The sequence below is a fragment of the Doryrhamphus excisus genome, linkage group LG10 (assembly GCF_037039965.1).
Source record: "Doryrhamphus excisus strain RoL-2023G ecotype Guam linkage group LG10, RoL_Dexc_Guam_v1.1, whole genome shotgun sequence".
NCBI lineage: Eukaryota > Metazoa > Chordata > Actinopteri > Syngnathiformes > Syngnathidae > Doryrhamphus > Doryrhamphus excisus.
Genome location: NC_136366.1, coordinates 5175384 through 5197943, shown reverse-complemented (window position 1 = coordinate 5197943; position 22560 = coordinate 5175384). Strand labels below are relative to the sequence as shown.

General features: G+C 43.2%; 1 protein-coding gene across 1 annotated transcript in view; it reads left to right on the top strand.

Moving 5' to 3' along the window:
* The window catches only part of LOC131108123 (semaphorin-4G-like), a 30894-nt gene that overhangs the window by 4065 nt on the left and 4269 nt on the right, over positions 1 to 22560 (top strand). Inside the window, exons 2-13 of the mRNA XM_078793887.1 lie at positions 4209 to 4360; positions 7567 to 7629; positions 7752 to 7850; positions 8836 to 8926; positions 8995 to 9108; positions 10465 to 10625; positions 12454 to 12629; positions 14064 to 14202; positions 17009 to 17231; positions 17305 to 17420; positions 17499 to 17653; positions 18756 to 18814. Of these exons, the coding sequence (XP_078650013.1) occupies positions 4209 to 4360; positions 7567 to 7629; positions 7752 to 7850; positions 8836 to 8926; positions 8995 to 9108; positions 10465 to 10625; positions 12454 to 12629; positions 14064 to 14202; positions 17009 to 17231; positions 17305 to 17420; positions 17499 to 17653; positions 18756 to 18814 (1548 nt within the window). The remainder of the gene's footprint in view (positions 1 to 4208; positions 4361 to 7566; positions 7630 to 7751; positions 7851 to 8835; positions 8927 to 8994; positions 9109 to 10464; positions 10626 to 12453; positions 12630 to 14063; positions 14203 to 17008; positions 17232 to 17304; positions 17421 to 17498; positions 17654 to 18755; positions 18815 to 22560) is intronic.

Genomic DNA, 22560 nt, shown 5'->3' with positions numbered 1-22560 from the left:
GGTTAGCGCTAGACCTCACAGCTAGGAAACAGGGGTTCAATTCCGCCTTCGGCCATCTCACAGGGTATATATAGACAAACAACCATTCCCACTCACATTCATACCTATGGACAATTTGGAGTGGCCAATTAACCTAGCATGTTTGAGGAATGTGGGAGGAAACCGGAGTACCCGGAGAAAACAGATGCAAACTCCACACATAGATGCCCGAGCGGGAAATCGAACCCAAGTCTCCTACCTAACTGCCTTTATGAAATTGCTGCCCCTTGCTACTTTCTTTGGCCCCATGGTGGGTTATTTAGAACAGACAGTGAGTCATTATCAATACAAAGCTATTATCTGTATCAGATCAATACTAGTGGGGCTGCACGTTGGTCGAGTGTTTAGCGCGTAGACCTCACAACTAGGAGACAGGGCTTCAATTCCACCCTCGGCCATCTCTGTGTGGAGTTTGCATGTTCTCCTTATGCATGCGTGGGTTTTCTCCGGGTACTCCGGTTTCCTCCCACATTCCAAAAACATGCTAGGTTAATTGGCCACTCCAAATTGTCCATAGGTATGAATGTGAGTGTGAATGGTTGTTTGTCTATATGTGCCCTGTGATTGGCTGGCCACCAGTTTATGGTATACCCCGCCTCTCGTCCAAAGACAGCTGGGATAGGCTCCAGCACACCCGCAGCCCTCGTGAGGATAAGCAGTAGAAAATGAATGAATGTCTGCTGACATTGCATCATCTAGTTGTGGAATATTTTGGAGGTTCTTGCTCTGCCGTGGACTTTGAAAGGGGGAGGAGCCAGCCGACGTTTCTTAAGCACAATGACGCCTTTGCTTCCTCAACATATCACCTCCATCGAATCAAATGCGCCTGTGTCGCTCTCTCAGCTTTTCACCTTCACTTTCACGCGTACTAATGAGAAGTACCTTAATACTAGGATTGCACAGAGCCAACTTACAGGGATCCCATTGTCTCCTTCCCACAATGAGCCACTCGTAGTGTGTGCACTCACGTAGGCAAAGATATTGTCCTGGAAATCCCACGCAGCGTTCCACTAATACTCCTCTCCCTCCTGCTGAGAAGCAGGCAGGACACAGCGGGGGTGAAGACGCCGCTTTTTTGTGTTGCACATTTTGGAAAGATGAACCAGGAACGGTGTTGTTGTGATCATCATCTTTCGAACTGAGACGTTTGCACAGAGGTCGATACCCTTCTTGTGCATAGTTTTATTGTTAGGAAAACACATCTTTTCTGTCCCATTGTTAAAAAGTGATCTTCCAATGGAAAAATCTGTCCGTTGTGACAGGGGTGTCCAAACTTTCTCCATGGATAGCTGCATACCGAAAAAACAGCGCTTTGTGTTATCAGTGATAAAACCTATTTTTTGTATATACTTTTTCTCTATACATCATTTTTTGTTTGTTTTCGTACTCTTTTTTTTTTCTTGTAATATTTATATTATATATTATATATTATATATTATATATTATATATTATATATTATATATTATATATTATATATTATATATTATATATTATATATTATATATTATATATTATATATTATATATTATATATTATATTTTTACTTAATATTATTATTAATATAATATATTTATTATTTATTTATTTTTTCCAGCCCAATTTTCAAAATATTGCAACTTTATTCTTTGTTTTGTTTGCAGGGCTCTCAAAAATAGTGGGCTAACGGCTAATTTATTTCATTAATGCCCCCGTACTCCCTCCCTCTGTTTTCTTTTTTTCTTCTTTTCTATCCCCTCATGCTCCGTTTCATCAGCTCCAAATTCATTCATTTTCTACCGCTTTTTCCTCACGAGGGTTGTGGGGGTGCTGAAGCCTATCCCTGCTGTCTTCGGGCGAGAGGCGGGGTACACCCTGGACTGGTGGCCAGCCAATCACAGGGCACATATAGACAAACCACCATTCACACTCACATTCATACCTATGGACAATTAGGAGTGGCTAATTAACCTAGCATGTTTTTGGAATGTGGGAGGAAACCGGAGTACCCGGAGAAAACATGCACAGGGAGAACATGCAAACTCCACACAGAGATGGCCAAGGGTGGAATTGAACCCTGGTCTCCTAGCGGCCGTGCCGTTCTTGCTCCAAATTTGCATAACAAAATCATAATAAAGACAAATGATACTGCATATAACAGGAAGGTGTAGCTTATACTTTTCCCGGTACATACTGTATGTAGTATCTAGTATATGACATAGCTATATATATATATATATATATATGACATACAGTATATTCATTCATACAATATTCACTTATTCATTCATTTTCTACCGCTTATCCTCACGGGGGTGCTGGAGCCTATCCCAGCTGTCTTCGGGCGAGAGGCGGGGTACACCCTGGACTGGTGGCCAGCCAATCACAGGGCACATATAGACAAACAACCATTCCCAGAACGGTTGTTAAACAAAAAATACACCTTTGTCCAGATCATCACCAAAACTATGAAGCCTAATTTGGCTGTATGGTTTTGACGTGATGCTAACTGCTGCCGTCATGTTTACCCAATGCCAAGGGCTCCCTGATAGATGCTCGCTTTAGCTCATGCAAGCCTCGGGCGTCACCTGACGACAGCATACACCTGTTTACGATACGACAAGCCGCACTGTGCCTTTTTTGCTCCGAGCCTCATCAGTGCAGTGCCTTGGCAGCAAACCCCCAACCGCCGTTAATGTCTCACTCTTTTCATTGTCTTCCGTCCTCGGTGGAACTGCGGTGTGACGCACACAACCTCTTCTCTTCCGTTCTGTATATGAATATCCATTACGTGAGGAAAGATGATTTTCATTGCAGCATTCATACTGAGTCCAGTGAATGGAATTGACGGAGGGACATAATGGCAAGCCACGCGGGGGAGAGAGAGAGGGGGGGGGGCACATGTACACACACGGAGAGTCCAAAGGCATTCAAGGAGACGTATAAACCAGTGGGGGCATTTTAGAACATGATCAATACTGTATTTTCTCAAATAGTGACCACAGGCTACCAGGCTATTGGGATGTTCATTCATTCATTTTCTACCGCAGGGGTCTCAAACACGCGGCCCGCAGGACACTAGTTTGAGGCCCCCGTCTTGATATGAAAGTTTAAAGCAGCATCAGCCACAAATATCGTTCCAAGCAAAATCGGCAGTCCATAAAAGGGTGATGTAAAAAAAATCGGTATCGGCATCGGCCCGAAAAAATCCATATCGGTCTATCCCAAGAGCCACTACCTGGTTTTTGAGACAGGACATGAGATGACCATCCCATTGTAAGCAATCAGCAATGGCATGTCCCGACATGATAGAGCTCTCCTCCCATTCCATGTGGAAGTGGTCTCCTAGCTGTGAGGTCTGCGCGCTAACCACTCGTCCGCCGCTCAGCCCCAGTTATAAACATATAGCAGTAAATAGAAAATATAGAATGTACGTAAACTCTAGAGCAGGGGTGTCAAACACGCGGCCCGCGGGCCAAATGTGGCCCTCAGGACACTAGTTTGAGGCCCCCCCGCCTTGATATGAAAGTTTAATGTTAGTGCGGCCTGCACAAGTTTGATATGGATGCTGTATGGTATCACGTACCCAGAAAAAATTATTACGTTTGATTAATGTTCATGTTAAAGGTTAAATAACTGTTAATAGTTATCCTCCCAATCCGTGTGGAAGTGGTAAGTTTTTGGCTATTTAAGTTTAAAGGAAATAACTTGAAGGCTGCCGTTTAGGTCGCTAGCTCTCTAGTTTGCGAGTTAGCATGTGTCTCAAGACCCTGCAGTTGCGCAATATGTTGTAAATAAAAAAAGTATAAATGTGACTATAGTCGTGTTTTGTCATGTCATTTTGTCATTTTTCTGTTTTTAATAAATGCATTTTTTTGGGGGGGGGAAACCAGATGCGGCCCAGTCTAACCCAGACTCTAGCTCCAGTGGCCCCCAAGTAAATTGAGTTTGAGACCTGTGTTCTACCGCTTATCCTCACAAGGGTCGCGGCGGGGGTGCTGGGGCCTATCCCAAGTCAGCTGAGGTTACATTCAAAGCTTAGCGCCCTCCCTTGTTGGATGATGTGAGGAAATCTGCTATGGTGTGTTCAAAACATCACGACTTCACAACATTATTTTCAGTGTGTGTGTGTTTACGACATTGCGGCGCGCCTCCTCGTATGAATAAATAAGTGATGATTCTGCCCTCTCAGGTCTTCATGGCTGCAGGCGTTTCCGCTCCTCCGCCGTCAACTACGGCACCATGCTGCTGGAGGCTGACAGTGAGCAGCGCCTCTACGTCGGGGCCCGCGGGGCCGCATTCGCTCTCGACGCTTCTGACATCTCCGCCGCCTCTGCTCTGACTGTGAGTGTTGCTTGTTTGCCCGTGTTGCCCCACGTTCCGTGGAAAACGTCTTTTTTAGTCTACCTGGGGCATCATTTGCATTCCACATCTTTTTTTAGGAGATGCTGTTTCAATTTGAACAGACTCGTGTGTGCAAATGATGAAGTCCATCATATCACAATATCACACTGATAAGGCTTGAGACTTCAAAATAAATTAGCATTAGCATGACCGTGCCTGAAGCAGGATTCCAGCATATTCCCGACTTTGTGAGGTTGCTCACGTGTCATAATCATTCTTGACTCTAAACAGATGTAGACCAACCCTGATTAGATATACAGAAATTCCTTGTTTATTACAGTATATAACTGGTTCCTGACCTGGCTGGGATAAGTGAGTTTTTGCAAAGTAGGATTCCTTATTTATAAATGTTATATTTATTTAAAACTGTTTATGACCTTCCAATTACAATTTTTAATTTTATTTAATTATTTTTATTTTTATTTTTATTTTTATTTTTATTTTTATTTTTATTTTTATTTTTATTTTTATTTTTATTTTTATTTTTATTTTTATTTTTATTTTTATTTTTATTTTTATTTTTATTTTTATTTTTATTGTTATTTTTTAACCTTTCGGGCTGATTTTTTGTGTGTGTGATTTTTATGAGGATTTAGTATTCAAACCTGCAATAAAAGCCTTATTTTTATTTTTATTTTTATTTTTATTTTTATTTTTATTTTTATTTTTATTTTTATTTTTATTTTTATTTTTATTTTTATTTTTATTTTTATTTTTATTTTTATTTTTATTTTTATTTTTATTTTTATTTTTATTTTTATTTTTATTTTTATTTTTTAACCTTTCGGGCTGATTTTTTTGTGTGTGATTTTTATGAGGATTTAGTATTCAAACCTGCAATAAAAGCCTGTTGGTCTGGCAAGGCTGGTGCTTGTGTATCCAACACTGCATATGAGAAATACGTAGAAAACTACCTATCGTTACATCCTTGGATGTGTCTTCTGAATGCCTTATTTTCATACTTCAATTTTCATCATTTTTATGCTTGAAAATGTTCAAATAATGCATATTTTTATCAACAATAAGCTGCATTCAGCCAGAAAAACATGATTAGTATATATTTTTTTAAACCGTGACAGTAAGGCAGCCAAATCTGGGTAATGTGAAATGGCAAGAGAGGGCTGTACAGTGGAACCTTGGTGGACATTCTCAGGGAAAATTATTGTATAATTGCATAATTTATTAAACTAAATATACAGTATGTCTGGGTTATGGTATGGCCAAACAGTGCGCCTAACAATCTAATCCGCAGAATCGAGTACCCAATCAAAGCATTCAAGCATTGGTGACTGTGAAATATGGATAGTGGTTCTTTTAGAGTTAAGACACCATAGACGGATTCCGAACAAGGAATCCATTGATCATTGTTATTGTGTGTGTGTGTGTGGTTTATTTATTTATAGAAGGCACACAGCACGATGAACAACTCGTATTTGTCTGCTTTCTTCTCTCGAACAAGAAGGGGTGCCTCTCACTGATGAGGCGTTCAAGCACACCGTGTCAGATGAATCTGCGTGTCTCTTTTTTTTTTTAAATTAAAAAAAAAACCTTGCAGATGCCAGACGTTTGATAAAGAAGGTGAGAAACATGATGGAATTCAAGATAGAAGTGGTAGCAAAGTACAAGGTAACGTTTGCTGCAGTAGGTTATATCAAGATTCCTAGTTAACGCAGGATTAATAACAAAAATGACAAAAACTGAGGTCCATCCATTTTCTGTATCACTTATCCTGACTAGGGTGGGGGTATGCTGGAGCCTATCCCAGCTGGACTGGTGGCCAGCCAATCACAGGGCACATATAGACAAACAACCATTCACACTCACATTCATACCTATGGACAATTCGGAGCGGCCAATTAACCTAGCATGTTTTTGGAATGTGGGAGGAAATCGGAGTACGCAGAGAAAACAGATGCAAACTCCACATATAGATGCCCAAGCGGGAAATCGAACCCAAGTCTCTTACCTAAACGCTGTGCAGCCCGCAGTGAAAGATGGACGTTATTGTTGACTTTATGAAATTGCTGCCCCTCACTACTTTCTTTGGCCCCATGGTGGGTTATTTAGCACAGACAGTGAGTCATTATCAATACAAGGCTTACAAGTGTTTAGCGTAGCAGACCTCACAGCTATGAGACCAGGGTTCAATTCCACCCTCGGCCATCTCTGTGTGAAGTTTGCATGTTCTCCCCGTGCATGCGTGGGATTTCTCCGGGTACTCCGGTTTCCTCCCACATTCCAAAAACATGCTAGGTTAATTAGCCACTCCAAATTGTCCATAGGTATGAATGTGAGTGTGAATGGTTGTTTGTCTATATGTGCCCTGTGATTGGCTGGCCACCAGTCCAGGCTGTATCCCGCCTCTCGCCCGAAGACAGCTGGGATAGGCTCCAGCACCCCAGCGACCCTCGTGAGGAAAAGCGGTAGAAAATGAATGAATGAATGAAGATCAATACTAGCATGATGAAATCCATATTTTTCACCTCTATTCTTCACTTTCACAAATGCTGCCTTTTTTTGACATGTTCCTGAAATACACGGTAGTACTTCCCTTTTTGTTCATTTGTTCCAATTTTTCCCCCCACGCCCAAATCCAACTAATGTGTTTCAGATACCCAATAATATTAAAAAAAACATTTTATAGAGAATAATTATTGTTTGACATGCATACATTAATGATAAATGAGGAATTAAATGGATAAAGGAACATTTAACATCACTTTGACCTTTTTTGAAGACTTGTTGGAGAGGAGCAGTGATGGATGAGGACGCCATTTTTGGACTTATGTGTTTTTTGTTGAATTCAAATTGTCGCCATTCACAACTTTTTGGCCCCATGGTGCGTTATTTAGCAGTCTCATGGACAGTGAGTCAGCAACACCAGGGTGTTTTGTGTGGGCACCTGATTTGGCTACACAGTACATGGGAAACGGTCTAGTTTGTGACGTGCAACATTATACGAAAACCCAGGAAACATTTGGGTAAAAATGTTTAACCAAACAGAAACCGGAGTTTACTGAATGTTCACGATTGTTCAGCTATGAGTTGCGTTCAAGCTCAGATGGTAGTTGATATTTGAGTAAAATAACTGCTTGACATATAACCACCTGTTCTCTTCTGCCTTCCTGTATAATGCATTGCATCAGATCGAGTGGGAGGCCTCCCCCGAGCTAAAACGTCAGTGTCTTCTCAAGGGAAAAGACAACAAGGTGGGCATTCAACATTCCCATCGTTTTACTGCAGTGCTTTGATGTCCTCACTAAACATGTCTTTTTTTTTTTATTTCTCCCTCTCGCTCTCTCTCTCTTCTTTCCTCCTGCTGCTCCGGCAGACGGAGTGTTTTAACCACATCCGCTTCATGCAGAGGTTCAACGCTACACATCTCTACATGTGTGGGACTCACGCCTTCAGTCCGATGTGTGCATTCATAGTAGGTTTGACCTTTTGCTCAGTCAAGCATTTTTACTAAGTGCAACTCGCCTCCAGTCCATGCACAAATTCCCCACAATATCACATTGATAAGGCTTGAGACTTCAAAATAAATTAGCATTAGCATGACCGTGCCTGAAGCAGGATTCGAGCATCTTCCCGACTTTGTGAGGTTGCCCACGTGTCATAATCATTCTTGACTCTAAACAGATGTAGACCAACCCTGATTAGATATACAGAAATTCCTCGTTTATTACGGTTAACTGGTTCCTGACCTGGATATCTGAGTTTTCGCAAAGTAGGATTCCTTATTTATGAATGGAATATTTTTGTGAAGACCTCTTTTTCAATTTTATTTTAATTTAATTATTATTTTTTAATTATAAAAAAAATTGATTTTGATATAATTATTTTTTTAATTATTAAAAAATAATTTTAATTTTGATTTAATTATTTTTTTAATTATTAAAAAATATTTCTAATTTTAATTGTAATTTTTCTTAGTTAATTTTAATTTTAATTTTAATTTTAATTTTAATTTTAATTTTAATTTTAATTTTAATTTTAATTTTAATTTTAATTTTAATTTTAATTTTAATTTTAATTTTAATTTTAATTTTAGGGTAGATTTTTTTTCTGTGTGTGATTTTTATGAGGATTTATTATTCAAACCTGCAATAAAAGCTTGTTGGTCTGGCAAGGCTGGTGCTTGTGTATCCAACACTACATACAGTGACCAGTGTAGAAAACTACATATCATTACATGCTTGGATGTGTCTTCTGAATGCCTTATTTTCATACTTCAGTTTTAGCCATTTTTATGCTTGAAAATGCTCAAATAATGCATATTTCCTATCAATAATAAGCTGCATTTAACCAGAAAAACATGATTAATATTTTTTTGGAAAAAGCCAAACCTACTCGAAAGCCCAGTTTTTTTGCAGTACAACGCCGTAGGAGCTAACTCCTCTTGCGTCCTGTCACAGGATGCTGAGAGGTTTGTAATGTCTACGCCTGAAGAGGGCCGAGACAAATGTCCTTACGGGCCAAGGACGGGCTACACCGGCCTCATCGTAGGTAGGAACCATCACTTGTTCCCTGCAAACGTTCAGAGAACTCCAGATGACTTTGTTTCTCCTCTCCAGACCAGGAGATGTACACCGCCTCCCAGTATGAGTTTAGAAGCTTCCCGGACATCCGCCGTAACTCTCCGTCTCCCACGCTGAAGACGGAGGATGCTCCCACGCGATGGCTGAACGGTGAGTAGAACCGTCAGTGGAGACCTTTGATATCAGCTAATCCTGCTGGAGCAGTGGAGCCCAAACCTTTTACAGTCAAGTACCCCTTCAGAAGTTTGACCTGAAGCCATGTGCACCCTACTCCTGCACACTTCAAAAACATCAACTTTATTATGTTCATTAACTTGGAATATTGGTAATAATTCAATGCTTCATTCTTTTATAGTAATTCCAGGGAAAACATTAGGATAATTTTCATTTTCAACATTCATTTTCTACCACTTTTCCTCACGAGGGTCGCAGGGGGTGCTGGAGCCTATCCCAGGGCACACCCTGAACTGGTGGCCAGCCAATCACAGGGCACATATAGACAAACAACCATTCACACTCACATTCATACCTATGGACAATTTGGAGTGGCTAATTAACCTAGCATGTTTTTGGAATGTGGGAGGAAACCGGAGTACCCGGAGAAAACCCACGAAAACTCCACACAGAGATGGCCGAGGGTGGAATTGAACCCAGGTCTCCTAGCTGTGAGGTCTGCGCGCTAACCACTCGACCGCTGTGCAGCCCAAATAGATCAGTTATTATCCTACATATCTTTTATTCCACTCCGATGTTGGCACCCTTCACTTTGCATCCATTTCACTGGATTTGCTGCTGTGATTTACAATTGTCCTTGAAGGCAGCAGCAACTTGTTGCAACGTGTTAAGTGATGCACATGAATGCACCATTTTAGAAAATTCTGGCGGGGCAGTGACAGCAGTTTGCTAGTTTGGATCCTGTTTGATGTGTATGAAGTGTCCATGATCTGACTGGAATCTGTCCATGGTGTCCCAACTCGAAAAGAACCAGTACCCCCTTCTTAATAGTATCTGAAATACAACAATACATCCAACCAACGATTTCCGGTTGAATCGCCATCACAGTTGCAGGTTTTCACCACGTGGGCCATGCGGTGATGAATGGGAAGGCCAATATACCGTAATATACCGTAATATACCGTAATATACCATAATATACCGTAATATACAATAATTTACCGTAATATACCCCAAATGAAATTCAAGATGAAACTCTTATCATGATCATCGTCATCATTAAAACATACTTATTTGTTGATATGATGCCCACAGAGCTCCTTCCTGCTGCGGTCCCCTTGCACTGTGAGGCATTCAGGCGCACTCGGAATTTTGAGTGGTAGATGCTAATGTTTTTTTTTTTTCATTTTTATTCACGTAATTGACAATTGACGTACCCTTCCGGGGTGTGCGTACCCCACTTTGGGAACCACTGGTCTCAAGCATTTAGTACACTCTTTTTCTTCAACACAAACTTGATTTTGTGCACGCATAAACATCTCTTCATTGCAGAGGCCAACTTTGTGGGCTCCGCCCTGGTGAGGGAGAGCATGAGCGGCAGCAGCGGCACGGGCGACGACGACATGATCTACTACTTCTTCACCGAGGGGAGCCCGGAGCAGGCCGGCACCTCCACCCACGGCAGGGTGGCGCGAGTGGCACGGATTTGCAAGGTGAGCGCGAAGGCTTGACTGAAAGGCCGTGCCCCTAAGAGTTGATGGAAGGCAGCTGTTTCAAAGCCCTGGAAGAGAGGGGGAGGGATTGGGGGATTAGAGGATCTGGCTGGCTGTGTGGCGGATAAATGTCTTGTAGCAAAAAGGGACGGAGAGCCGAAAGGTGCTGACAGACTCTTTAGCATTTTTGTCACCTTCACTGGGACTTATTTACAATGACTTTGTTTACGGAGCTTGAATGACAGCGGCTTATTTTTGTGGACAAAAGTATTGGGACACCTCACCGTTACAAAGGAAGCAAATATATATTCATTCATTTTCTACCGCTTTTCCTCACGAGGGTCGCAGGGGGTGCTGGAGCCTATCCCAGCTGTCTTCGGGCAAGAGGCGGGGTACACCCTGGACTGGTGGCCAGCCAATCACAGGGCACATATAGACAAACAACCATTCACACTCACATTCATACCTATGGACAATTTGGAGTCTCCAATTAACCTAGCATGTTTTTGGAATGTGGGAGGAAACCGGAGTACCCGGAGAACACCCAACACGCACAGGTGGAATCCAACACCTGTTTCCTAGCTGTGAGGCCTGTATCCTAACCACTTTAACACCGCGCAGCCACAAAATAAAGTCAATAGTGCAAAATAAAATTAACAAAGCAAAAAGTAATCCTTTGGCTTTTTGACTTAAATTGTCATGATAAACATCCCAGTTCTTGTATGGTTTGGTTATTAATTTTTGATGTAACAAAGTAGTCCGTTTGCCCTGTATTGCATTGTTCCGTAGAATCGAGTGCCCAAACAAGGGTTCAATTCCACCCTCGGCCGCCACCAGTTTGCATGTTCTCCCCGTGCATGTGTGGGTTTTCTCCGGGTACTCCGGTTTCTTCCCACATTCCAAAAACATGCTAGGTTAATTAGCCACTCCAAATTGTCCATAGGTATGAATGTGAGTGTGAATGGTTGTTTGTCTATATGTGCCCTGTGATTGGCTGGCGACCAGTCCTGGGTGTACCCCGCCTCTTGTCCAAAGACAGCTGGGATAGGATCCAGCAACCCCTGTGACCTCCTTGAGGATAAGCGGTAGAAAATCAATGAGTTCTCCTCCTATTTTGTGTGGAAGTGGTAACTTTTTGGATTCTTATTTTGTTTTTCCCAACCCTCGGCCATCTCTGTGTGGAGTTTGCATGTTCTCCCCGTGCATGCGTGGGTTTTCTCCAGGTACTCCGGTTTCCTCCCCCATTCCAAAAACATGCTAGGTTAATTGGCCACTCCAAATTGTCCATAGGTATGAATGTGAGTGTGAATGGTTGTTTGTCTATATGTGCCCTGTGATTGGCTGGTGTACCCCGCCTCTTGCTCGAAGACAGCTGGGATAGGCTCCAGCACCCCCCCGTGACCCTTGTGAGGAAAAAGCGGTAGAAAATTAATGAATGAATAATATTTCTTACACAAAGTCATGCAAACCTGCCTTCATGGACGTCGCTTTGTGTTCTGCTGGATCAGGGTCCAAACGTCTTGGGGAGATGAATAACGAAGCATGAATTAATGGTTATGGTTGATTCTTCTATGGTTGATTCCCAGTATTTTGCCTTCATAGAAATGCTCAGATGTTCAAATATAGACTGTCCTTGCACCCTTTGTGTGTCCACAGTAGGAAGGTGCAGACGATATGATCAGGGCTTGTCCACAGGTGGCCAAAACCAACGCTGTTGCTTTCCCTCGCCATCTGCTGCTCTCTTTGAGGGGGGGTTCTTCACAAGTGCCACCTTGAAGCCGAGCATCTGCTCTTATTTTGATTCTCTCTCTCTCTCTCTCCATCTCAGGGGGACCGAGGAGGCCGCCTAACTCTACAGAAGCGCTGGACGTCCTTCCTGAAGGCCAGGCTGACATGTTCCCTGCCCGAGTACGACTTCCACTTCAACGAGCTGCGCAGCGTGTTCGTCATGCCCGGAGACACGGCGCAGGATACGCTCTTCTACGGCATCTTCGGCCTGGGCTGGTGAGCGTGGTCTCCAGAAGGAGACAGGACAAGATGTTGGGGAAGGAAACTCTAGTGGCGGAGAATAGATTTAAAAACATGCAGGTTTTCAGGTTAGCAAACATTTGCTACCGTGTTCTTCGTCCTTTGTGACATTGTGGGGAACGCTCGACGCATCGGCGACGGGTTGGTGACGTCATTGTTTTCATAAAACAGCCAATTCCTTGTCTATACAGAAACAACTACTAAAATGGAAGAAGCACAAGTGAGACCCAAACTTACCACTTCCACATGGAATAAGAGGAGAAGCTATTTTCCACTCGATTGGCTCAATTACTAACATGTTCGTAATATAAGTAGTATGTAGTATTCTACTGAAAATATAGTTGATTAATTGAGTAATCAGAAAAAATATCATTTTTTTTCATCATAAAGCGTAATAATAAATTCATGAGAAAAACAATGAATGTCCAAAAAGACGTAATACTAAAATTTGATTCATGAGTTCATTTCAGGTGTTTGCAAACATTAAATATAGGATAAGATAAACATTCATTCATTCATTTTCAACCGTTTATCCTCACACGGGAGCGCTGGAGCCTATCCCAGCTGTCTTTGGGCAGAGGCGGGGTACACCCTGGACTGGTGGCCAGCCAATCACAGGGCACATATAGACAAACAACCATTCACACTCACATTCATACCTATGGACAATTTGGAGTCTCCAATTAACCTAGCATGTTTTTGGAATGTGGGAGGAAACCGGAGTACCTGGAGAAAACCCACGAAAACTCCACACAGAGATGGCCGAGGGTGGAATTGAACCCAGGTCTCCTAGCTGTGAGGTCTGCGCGCTAACCACTAGACCGCCGTGCCGCCGTATTGAATTATTGAATTCATGAATTCATGCTATTGAATTCATGAATTCATGCTATTGAATTCATGAATTCATGCTATTGAATTCATGTAAGAGCCCCGTTCCATACCGCTTCTCTACTATTTGGAATGTGGGAGGAAACCGGAGTACCCGGAGAAAGCCCACGCATGCACGGGGAGAACATGCAAACTCCGCACAGAGATGGCCGAGGGTGGGATTGAACACAAGCTCCACAACTTCTTAAAATTCGACTTGTCCGACTTCTTAAAAGTGTCGTTTGTCTCCATTTGTCGAAATCCAGCATGTGAAGCACAAACAAGGTGTATGAATCCTGTTTTGTTGAGAAGCTTTCGAACGCCTACTGTCCACCTCTGACTCCTATTTCATACTTCTTTCCCTCCTACTCTGTAATCTGCTCCTTCCATCTCTGCCAGAACTCATCCTCTGCCCTCCCTTTTCTTCTTCTTTCTTCCCATTTGTCTTTTTTTTTTCATCTTCGAAACTAGGTGAGCCTACTGTACATGTGCTGCCGTCGCCATAGTAACGCCGGCTTTATGTGCTGTGTGTGTGTCTTTTAGGAAGAACATAAAGGCGTCTGCATTGTGTCGCTTCTCGCTGTCTGACGTCCAAGAGGCCTTCCAAGGACCTTACATGGAGAACCAGGACTCCAACTGGAGGGAGTACACTGGAAAGATCCCTGACCCGCGACCTGGAACTGTAAGCGCACACTCACTCATGCACATGTTTACACTTATTTGCAGCCTTTTAAGAGACTGTTGCTACTTCTTGCTCCTTCACCAATGTTTTTTTTCCATATGTGGTAGCTTTTTATTTCTGTCACTTATGCAGAAGTACAAGCAAAATAGTGCAATCATCCGTCCATATATATACAACATACTATGCAGTGAGACAAGGGGTGACAGGACGGGATGATTGGGCGATGAAGGGGTGAAGGGGGGGTGCACAACAGGAGGGGGGGGGGACCTCAGCCTACAATTTGGCATACAAGTAAAAAACATTGTTCATGCTCCCTGCAAGCCGTTGTCCCCATCATGCCCGCACCTCGGGGGAGGGGGGATATAGCGGCGAAGGCGTTGGATGAGGAGGGGGGGTTGAGTGCAATGCATATGTGTGTCTTTGGATGCATGAGTGCATGACGCTTCCCCCTTCAGGTGCCCAAACCTGGAGCTCAGTTCGCTGGGTGTCATTGCGATACACAACAGTTATCTTCAGGATGTGCGTTCTAAAGATATAAAAACAGCTAAAAAGAGGTAGCTAAGAATGCACATCATACGACACAACTATTCCTCCTATAAAGCCTTCCGAAAAAACTCAAAAAATAATAATGTGACCTGTATATTAACCAATAATAACCATTGTTGTTCATTCATTCATTTTTTACCGCTTATCCTCACAAGGGTCGCAAAGGGTGCTGGAGCCTATCCCAGCTGTCTTCGGGCGAGAGGCGGGGTACACCCTGGACTGGTGGCCAGCCAATCACAGGGCACATATAGACAAACAACCATTCACACTCACATTCATACCTATGGACAATTTGGAGTGGCCAATTAACCTAGCATGTTTTTGGAATGTGGGAGGAAACTGGAGTACCCGGAGAAAACCCACGCATGCATGGGGGAGAACATGCAAACTCCACACAGAGATGGCCGAGGGCGGGATTGAACCCTGGTCTCCTATCTGTGAGGTCTGCGCGCTAACCACTCGACCGCTGTGCAGCCATTGTTGTTGTTATTATTCATTCATTCATTTTCTACCGCTTTTCCTCACCGCGTTTTTATTATGAAAGCCAAAATGTGCTGTTTTGTCAGCCGTGTGGTGATGGAGAAGACAAGCTGTGTGCTAATAAAAAAGGCTGTCGTCCACTTAAGACACTAACCTACACAGATTTACAATCTCGGAATGAAGTCCACACCGCAGGCATGTAGAACTTAGGACATTATCACTCGTTATCACAGACAAAACCAGCCTATGTCTTCTTTTTATGCCATATGATCCTAGAAGACGTCTCAAATAGAAGATTATAATATGAAGGGTGGCTGATAACGAGGATGACTGTCTCAAAGGATAAAAAAACCACCCCAGCCGAAGCCCATTTTTTTCCTCTGCAATTAACAGCGGCCTCCAGCTTTGGCTTAGCGTGACGGCCGACCCACGCTGCGGTTAGCAGACTTTATCCACTGTCCTGTCACTTTTGCAGGACTTAAATTAAACCTTGGCTGTTAAACGGAAATTGGGGGGTGAAACGGTTACGAGCGCGGGAAAGCCGCTTAGATGAGTCAGCCGCACTGGTTGGAGGAGGACAAAGACGGAAGTGGAGTCAGGTGCTAAGATGTGATGACATTTTTCTCTCCTGTGGGCGGCTTTGCGTACTTTGCTGGACCCTAACTCACCCTTCCGCTTTTTAAGCTCTCAAATTGCACACTTTGCTCCTCATCTAGCTTTTTCAGTATGTGGAATCAAACTATGGTATGGATTGAGTAAGGACCTCAAACAATGCACAACGATGAGCCAATTCAAGAAACAATACGAGCAGTTGATGTTTGCTAAATACAAGGATGAAGAGTCTTGAACCAGTCATGATGTGCTATATATATCACTATATTGACACTTACTATGGTACACATTATGTCATTGGATGGTCATATCACCTTGTACTTTGGTATGTGACAAAAAAAACAATTTTTAAATGTTAAAAAAACTAAATACAAATTAATAAAAATTAATAAAGTAAATTAATAAATACAATAAATTTGCTAAATACAAGGATGAAGAGTCTTGAACCAGTCATGATGTGCTATATATATCATATATATATATATTGACACTTACTATAGTACCCATTATGTCATTGGATGGTCATATCACCTCGTACTTTGGTACATCACAAAAAAATTTAAAAAATACAAAAATAAAATTTTTCATTAATTCATTCATTCATTTCTACCGCTTTTTCCTCACAAGGGTCGCGGAAATTAAATTTTTCAAATTTTTACATTTTTACATTTTTACATTTTTACATTTTTACATTTTTACATTTTTACATTTTTACATTTTTACATTTTTACATTTTTACATTTTTACATTTTTACATTTTTACATTTTTTGCATTTTTCATTTTTTTGCATTTTTTACATTTTTACATTTTTACATTTTTACATTTTTACATTTTTACATTTTTACATTTTTACATTTTTACATTTTTACATTTTTACATTTTTACATTTTTAAAATATAGAAATGTAATAAAATAAAGTTTTATTTTTTTATTCTTTAAAAAAAAAACTAAATTATATTAGGAAAGCAGGAAGTGAACAAATGTAACAGTTACTGATTGTAAAAGTACCAGATGGAGGGGTAGGATTTAATAAGTTTTGCTTCTTCCTACTCCTTTTGGACATGTGGAACTGTGAACTGATTATGTGATGCATTCAATTGTAATCTGATGCATGTTCAAATGAAATAAAACCATTACCATCTTCATCCCCCCTTCTTCTTCCTGCAGTGTATCACCAACGCCATGAGAGCCAAGGGCATCAATGCGTCCACCTCCCTGCCCGACGACGTGCTCAACTTTGTCCGAAGACATCCGCTGATGTCCCGCCAGGTTGAGGCTTTAGACGGACGCCCTCTGTTGTTCAGGAGGACTACGGACTACACCCGCATGGCAGTGAGCGCCGTTCAAGGCTTGGATGGAGAAGCCTACCATGTGTTGTACATGGGGACAGGTGTGTGTAAGCGCTGTGATCTTGTTGACTGCACGGAATCCACACTTGACTCCTGACCTCGCTCGCTCTGCAGATGAAGGCTGGTTGCACAAGGCCGTACACGTGGAGGGTCACCTGCACATTATCGAGGAGCTGCAGCTGTTTGAGGAACCGCAGCCGGTGGAGAACGTGCTGATCTCTGAAAAACAGGTTGTGTGTCCTGATCACATACATACACACACACACACACGTGCTACACGACTTCCACGTGTCCTCTTCTCTTGACAGACGAGTGTTTACGTCGGCTCGCCGTCCGGCGTGGTGCAGCTCCCCCACTCCAACTGCCGCAGGTACGCTTCCTGCTATGACTGCATCTTTGCCAGGGACCCCCACTGTGCCTGGAGCGGAGCCCACTGCGTGGATATTGCCGGGTACCCAGACAGGTACGGTGTGTGTGTGTTTGTGTGTGTGTCTTCAGTCAAAACACAGCCGCCGCCTTCTGCCTCAACACAAACAAAACTATGCCCTGTTTCCCAGAAGTGTTACGTAATTCCCGTGGTAGCAAATAGTACAAGGCCCTCGCTGCTGACCGGAGCGTCACCCTTATCATATCCCATGTTCAATACCTCAACGCTGCTCAGGTCTGCTGCACCTTATCACTATTTGCTCTAGAGAAGGGGTCTCAAACTCAATTTGCCTGGGGGCCACTGGAGCTAGGGTCTGGGGGAGGCTGGGCCGCATCAGGTTTCCCCCCCCCCAAAAAACGCATTTATTAAAAACAGAAAAATATACACATTTTTTCAGTGCTTTGGTTCCGATTTTCTACAATAAAAGCTCTGATAAAACATTCCACTGTTCTCAAATATCTTACTTTTTATTTTTCAGCACAAAATAAAAATAAAATAAATAAAAATAAAGCCAAAAAGTTGCCACTTCCACACAAAATAGGAGGAGAACTCATTCATTTTCTGCTCCAGCAACCCCCTGCAACCCTCGTGAGGATAAGCGGTAGAAAATTAATGAGTTCTCCTCCTATTTTGTGTGGAAGTGGTAACTTTTTGGCTTCTTATTTTGTCGTTCCCCACCCTCGACCAACTCTGTGTGGAGTTTGCATGTTGTCTCCGTGCATGCGTGGGTTTTCTCCGGGTACTCCAAATTGTCCATAGGTATGAATGTGAGTGTGAATGGTTGTTTGTCTATATGTGCCCTGTGATTGGCTGGCCACCAGTCCAGGGTGTACCCCGCCTCTCGCCCAGAGACAGCTGGGATAGGCTCCAGCACCCCCTGTGACACTCGTGAGGAAAAGTGGTAGAAAATGAATGAATGAATGATATTCCGGGCTGCCCGGGCCACACTTTGGACACCCTGGGGACGCCCGATGACACCATTATTCTACTCAACATGGACCACACTGGCTTTGGAACCAGGAGTTCAGAACATTCAAAGACAGATATCCTTCCAATTTGGTGAAAAGCTAGATTTAAAAAGTACGGTGACACTATTCCTAGTCGAGGAATCATGTTGTTTTTCTCTCTCTTGTCACAGATCCACTCTAATCCAGGACGTCCAGCGAGGCAACAGGGGGTGCGCCACCACTCAAGGCGGTACGTCCCAATTCTCACCTGCTTCCTCCCAACTTTGCTTTTCATGAAGTGAATAATAACACAGAGATGAAAAAGAGAAAAGATGCATGGTTGTCATCATCTGGCACGAGGACCCCTTTGAAAGTTGATTATGTGCCCAGCCCCCCTCTGACACCCCCCCCTCCTGTTCTTTAATCCCATTCTGGGGAGAAATCTGTTTGATATTCACCGCAGGCAAAGCCTTACCTTCCACTTCACAATTTCATCCTGATCAAAAGTGGCATCTGCTTTTGTTTTAGCCGTGCAAGGTGATATGATGGCTGACTTTGGACAGCCTTTGATATAAAGTCATGTCAAAAATTAGGGCACCCCAAGGTGGAGCTCTTGGCAACTTCAGGGGACTGGCGAGTACACGTGAGGAAAAGTTGAGCAACATTGATCCAAAAAAACATGGCCATTTCCATCCAATATAATGAAAGTTGCACCTCCGATATGTGTCCGAGCAAATCAGGAATCAGCTGACTGATTTACGCCGGAAATTGGCGTTCAACACGATGGGTACCCGCGCTCTAATTCCGGTAAAGATTTGAGGATGTATGTATATTACATGGTAATAGTTATGGTTTTATTTCATTTGAACATGGATCAGATTACAATTGAATGCATCACATAATCAGTTCACAGTTCCACATGTCCAAAAGGAGTAGGAAGAAGCAAAGCTTATTAAATCCTATCCCTCCATCTGGTACTTTTACAATCAGTAACTGTTACATTTGTTCACTTCCTGCTTTCCTAATATAGTTTAAGTTTTTTTTTTTTTTTGGTAATGATTTTATTTCATTTATTTCATTTGAACATGCATCAGATTACAATTGAATGCATCACATAATCAGTTCACAGTTCCACTTGTCCAAAAGGAGTAGGAAGAAGCAAAGCTTATTAAATCCTACCCGTCCATCTGGTACTTTTACAATCAGTAACTGTTACATTTGTTCACTTCCTGCTTTCCATAATACAGTTTAAGGTTTTTAATTTTTGTTGTTTTGTTTTTTTTTTAAATAATGTACCTCGTACCGAAGTTACATGTCAGCGTGTCTGACAATTATTAGGATTAGGAGTATTATTATTAATTAATTTAGAATTTATTTATTTAATTAATGTATTATTAGGGCTCGAGCACTGACCAGTGCGAAAGCCCTATTGTAATCGTTCCGTTTTTTATTCTGACGAAAGGACGGACATTTTGAGGGCCTTAACATGCCCGAAAACTCACCAAATTTTGCAAGCGCGTCAGGTCTGGTGAAAATTTCGATCTGGTGGGGGTCCCGAAAACAATGTTCCAAAATTGACTCTCTAGCGCCACCTTTAATTTTTGAAAAAATTGGCCCCCGCCACCAGTTTCACCTATCGTCACGAAACTTGGTGGAGACGTCTATCGTGACAGGACGGACCAAAAAGTCTCAAGAACCCATATTGGAAAACGAACAGGAAGTCGGCCATTTTGGATGGCGGCGGCCTTTTTCGTGCCAGAAGTTGGGGTCGTATCTCGACGAACTCCTCCTAGGGGGTTTGACCAAATGAATCCGTTGTTGCATCAACGGACACTAGACGGATGGCCGACGTTAAATTGCGAAGGATTTTGGGATATTCCATACGATGTGGGCGTGGCACGCCCCCAAATTTTGCCCATTTTCATATGTCCGGGCCTTGCACGCTGAGCGTAACTGTAGACGTGAATAACTTGGCTCCACGTGGTCAGATCTTCATCATACTTGGTACATGTGATCATGGCCCCGCCCCGAAGGTCCCCGTAGGTCACTTCCTGATTTCGTCGCAGCGCCACCTTTTGGCGACAGGCTAAAGGCGTGTCATCTACATGAGGCCTTTTCTGCCAGGAGATTCATCAGATGAACATCAGGGTCACAAGGTCACTGCCTGACAGCCTGGTGAAGCCTGTTGATGGACCATGATGCAGGAAAAGCACACGTGGTGGGCGTGGCCTGGCGGCGAATGCTCAGGCCTCGCCATTTACATAGAAAAGGTCATCATTCGCCCGCAAAAGGTCGCATGGGCTTGAAAGCTCATAGGGGGGGTCAGAATCCAGGCCTGAGCGGCCTGGTGTGGCCCCCATATGAAACCAAGCCAAATTGACTCACTAGCGCCACCTAGAAGTTTTAAAATAATTATCCCTCGCCTCCCGTTGCACGTATCGGCATGATTTTCGGAGGAGACATCACTCGTGACAGGACGCACAAAAAAGTCTCAATAACCCATGTTCTAAAACCAACAGGAAGTCGGCCATTTTAGGTGGCGGCGGCCATTTGGGGGCGGATGTATGGGTCGTATCTTGACGAACTCCTCCTAGGGGGTTTGACCGAATGAGTCCGTTGTTGCATCAACGGACACTAGACGGATGGCCCACGTTAAATTGCGAAGGATTTTGGGCCGCTCCATAGGATGTGGGCGTGGCACGCCACCAAACTTTGACCATTTCATATCTGGCCCTGCCTGGTGTCTGGCCTTGCCTTGAAGCAATGTACATCAAAGTCAATACACAGTTTGACTGACAGACTGATGATGTCAGTTGATGGACTATGATGTGTGTAAAGCACATGTGGAGGGCGTGGCCACGGCGAATGGTCAGCCTTCGCCATTGACCATCAAAAGGTCATCATTTGCCTGCAGAAGGTCACAGGCTGCTGAAATCTTAAACGTGAGGCCTTAATCCAGGCCTGAGCGCCCTGGTGGTGCTCCCATGTGACACCAATCTAAATTGACACACTAGCGCCACCTAGAAGTTTCAATTCATTATCCCTCGCCACCCGTTACACGTATCACTATGATTTTCGGTGGAGACGTCTATCATGACAGGACGCACCTAATGCTCCAGAAGCCATGTTCAAAACACAGCGCCACCAACTGGTGGAAATGTATATCTGCCGTAACTTCCTGATTCATGGTCAGATTGTCTTGAAATTTTTTTTGGTGTGTTGGGTCAATCTCTGGTCTGTTATACTGTGTGTACATAGACTCTATAGCGCCACCAACTGGTGGAAATGTATATAGCCGTAACTTCCTTCCACATGGTCGGATCAAGCCCAAATTTTTTCTGGTGGTTTGGGGTACCCTCTGGTCTATGACTGTGTGTGTACATAGACTGTATAGCGCCACCAACTGGTGGAAATGTATATAGCCGTAACTTCCTTCCACATGGTCGGATCAGGCCCAAATTTTTTCTGGTGGTCTGGGGTACCCTCTGGTCTATGACTGTGTGTGTACATACACTGTATAGCGCCACCAACTGGTGGAAATGTATATAGCCGTAACTTCCATCCACATGGTCGGATCAAGCCCAAATTTTTTCTGGTGGTTTGGGGTACCCTCTGGTCTATGACTGTGTGTGTACATAGACTGTATAGCGCCACCAACTGGTGGAAATGTATATAGCCGTAACTTCCTTCCACATGGTCGGATCAGGCCCAATTTTTTTCTGGTGGTCTGGGGTACCCTCTGGTCTATGACTGTGTGTGTACATACGCTATAGCGCCACCAACTGGTGGAAATGTATATCTGCCGTAACTTCCTTACGCACGGTCGGATCGGCCCCTAATTTTTTCTGTTGGTTCGGGGTACCCTCCGGTCCGTTACCGTGTGGGCCAACCACTCTATAGCGCCACCCACAGGCGGAAACGTATATCCGCCGCAAGGACCTACCGCGTGGTCCGATCGTCGTGAATTTTTTTATGGCGGTTCGCGGTGTCGGACGG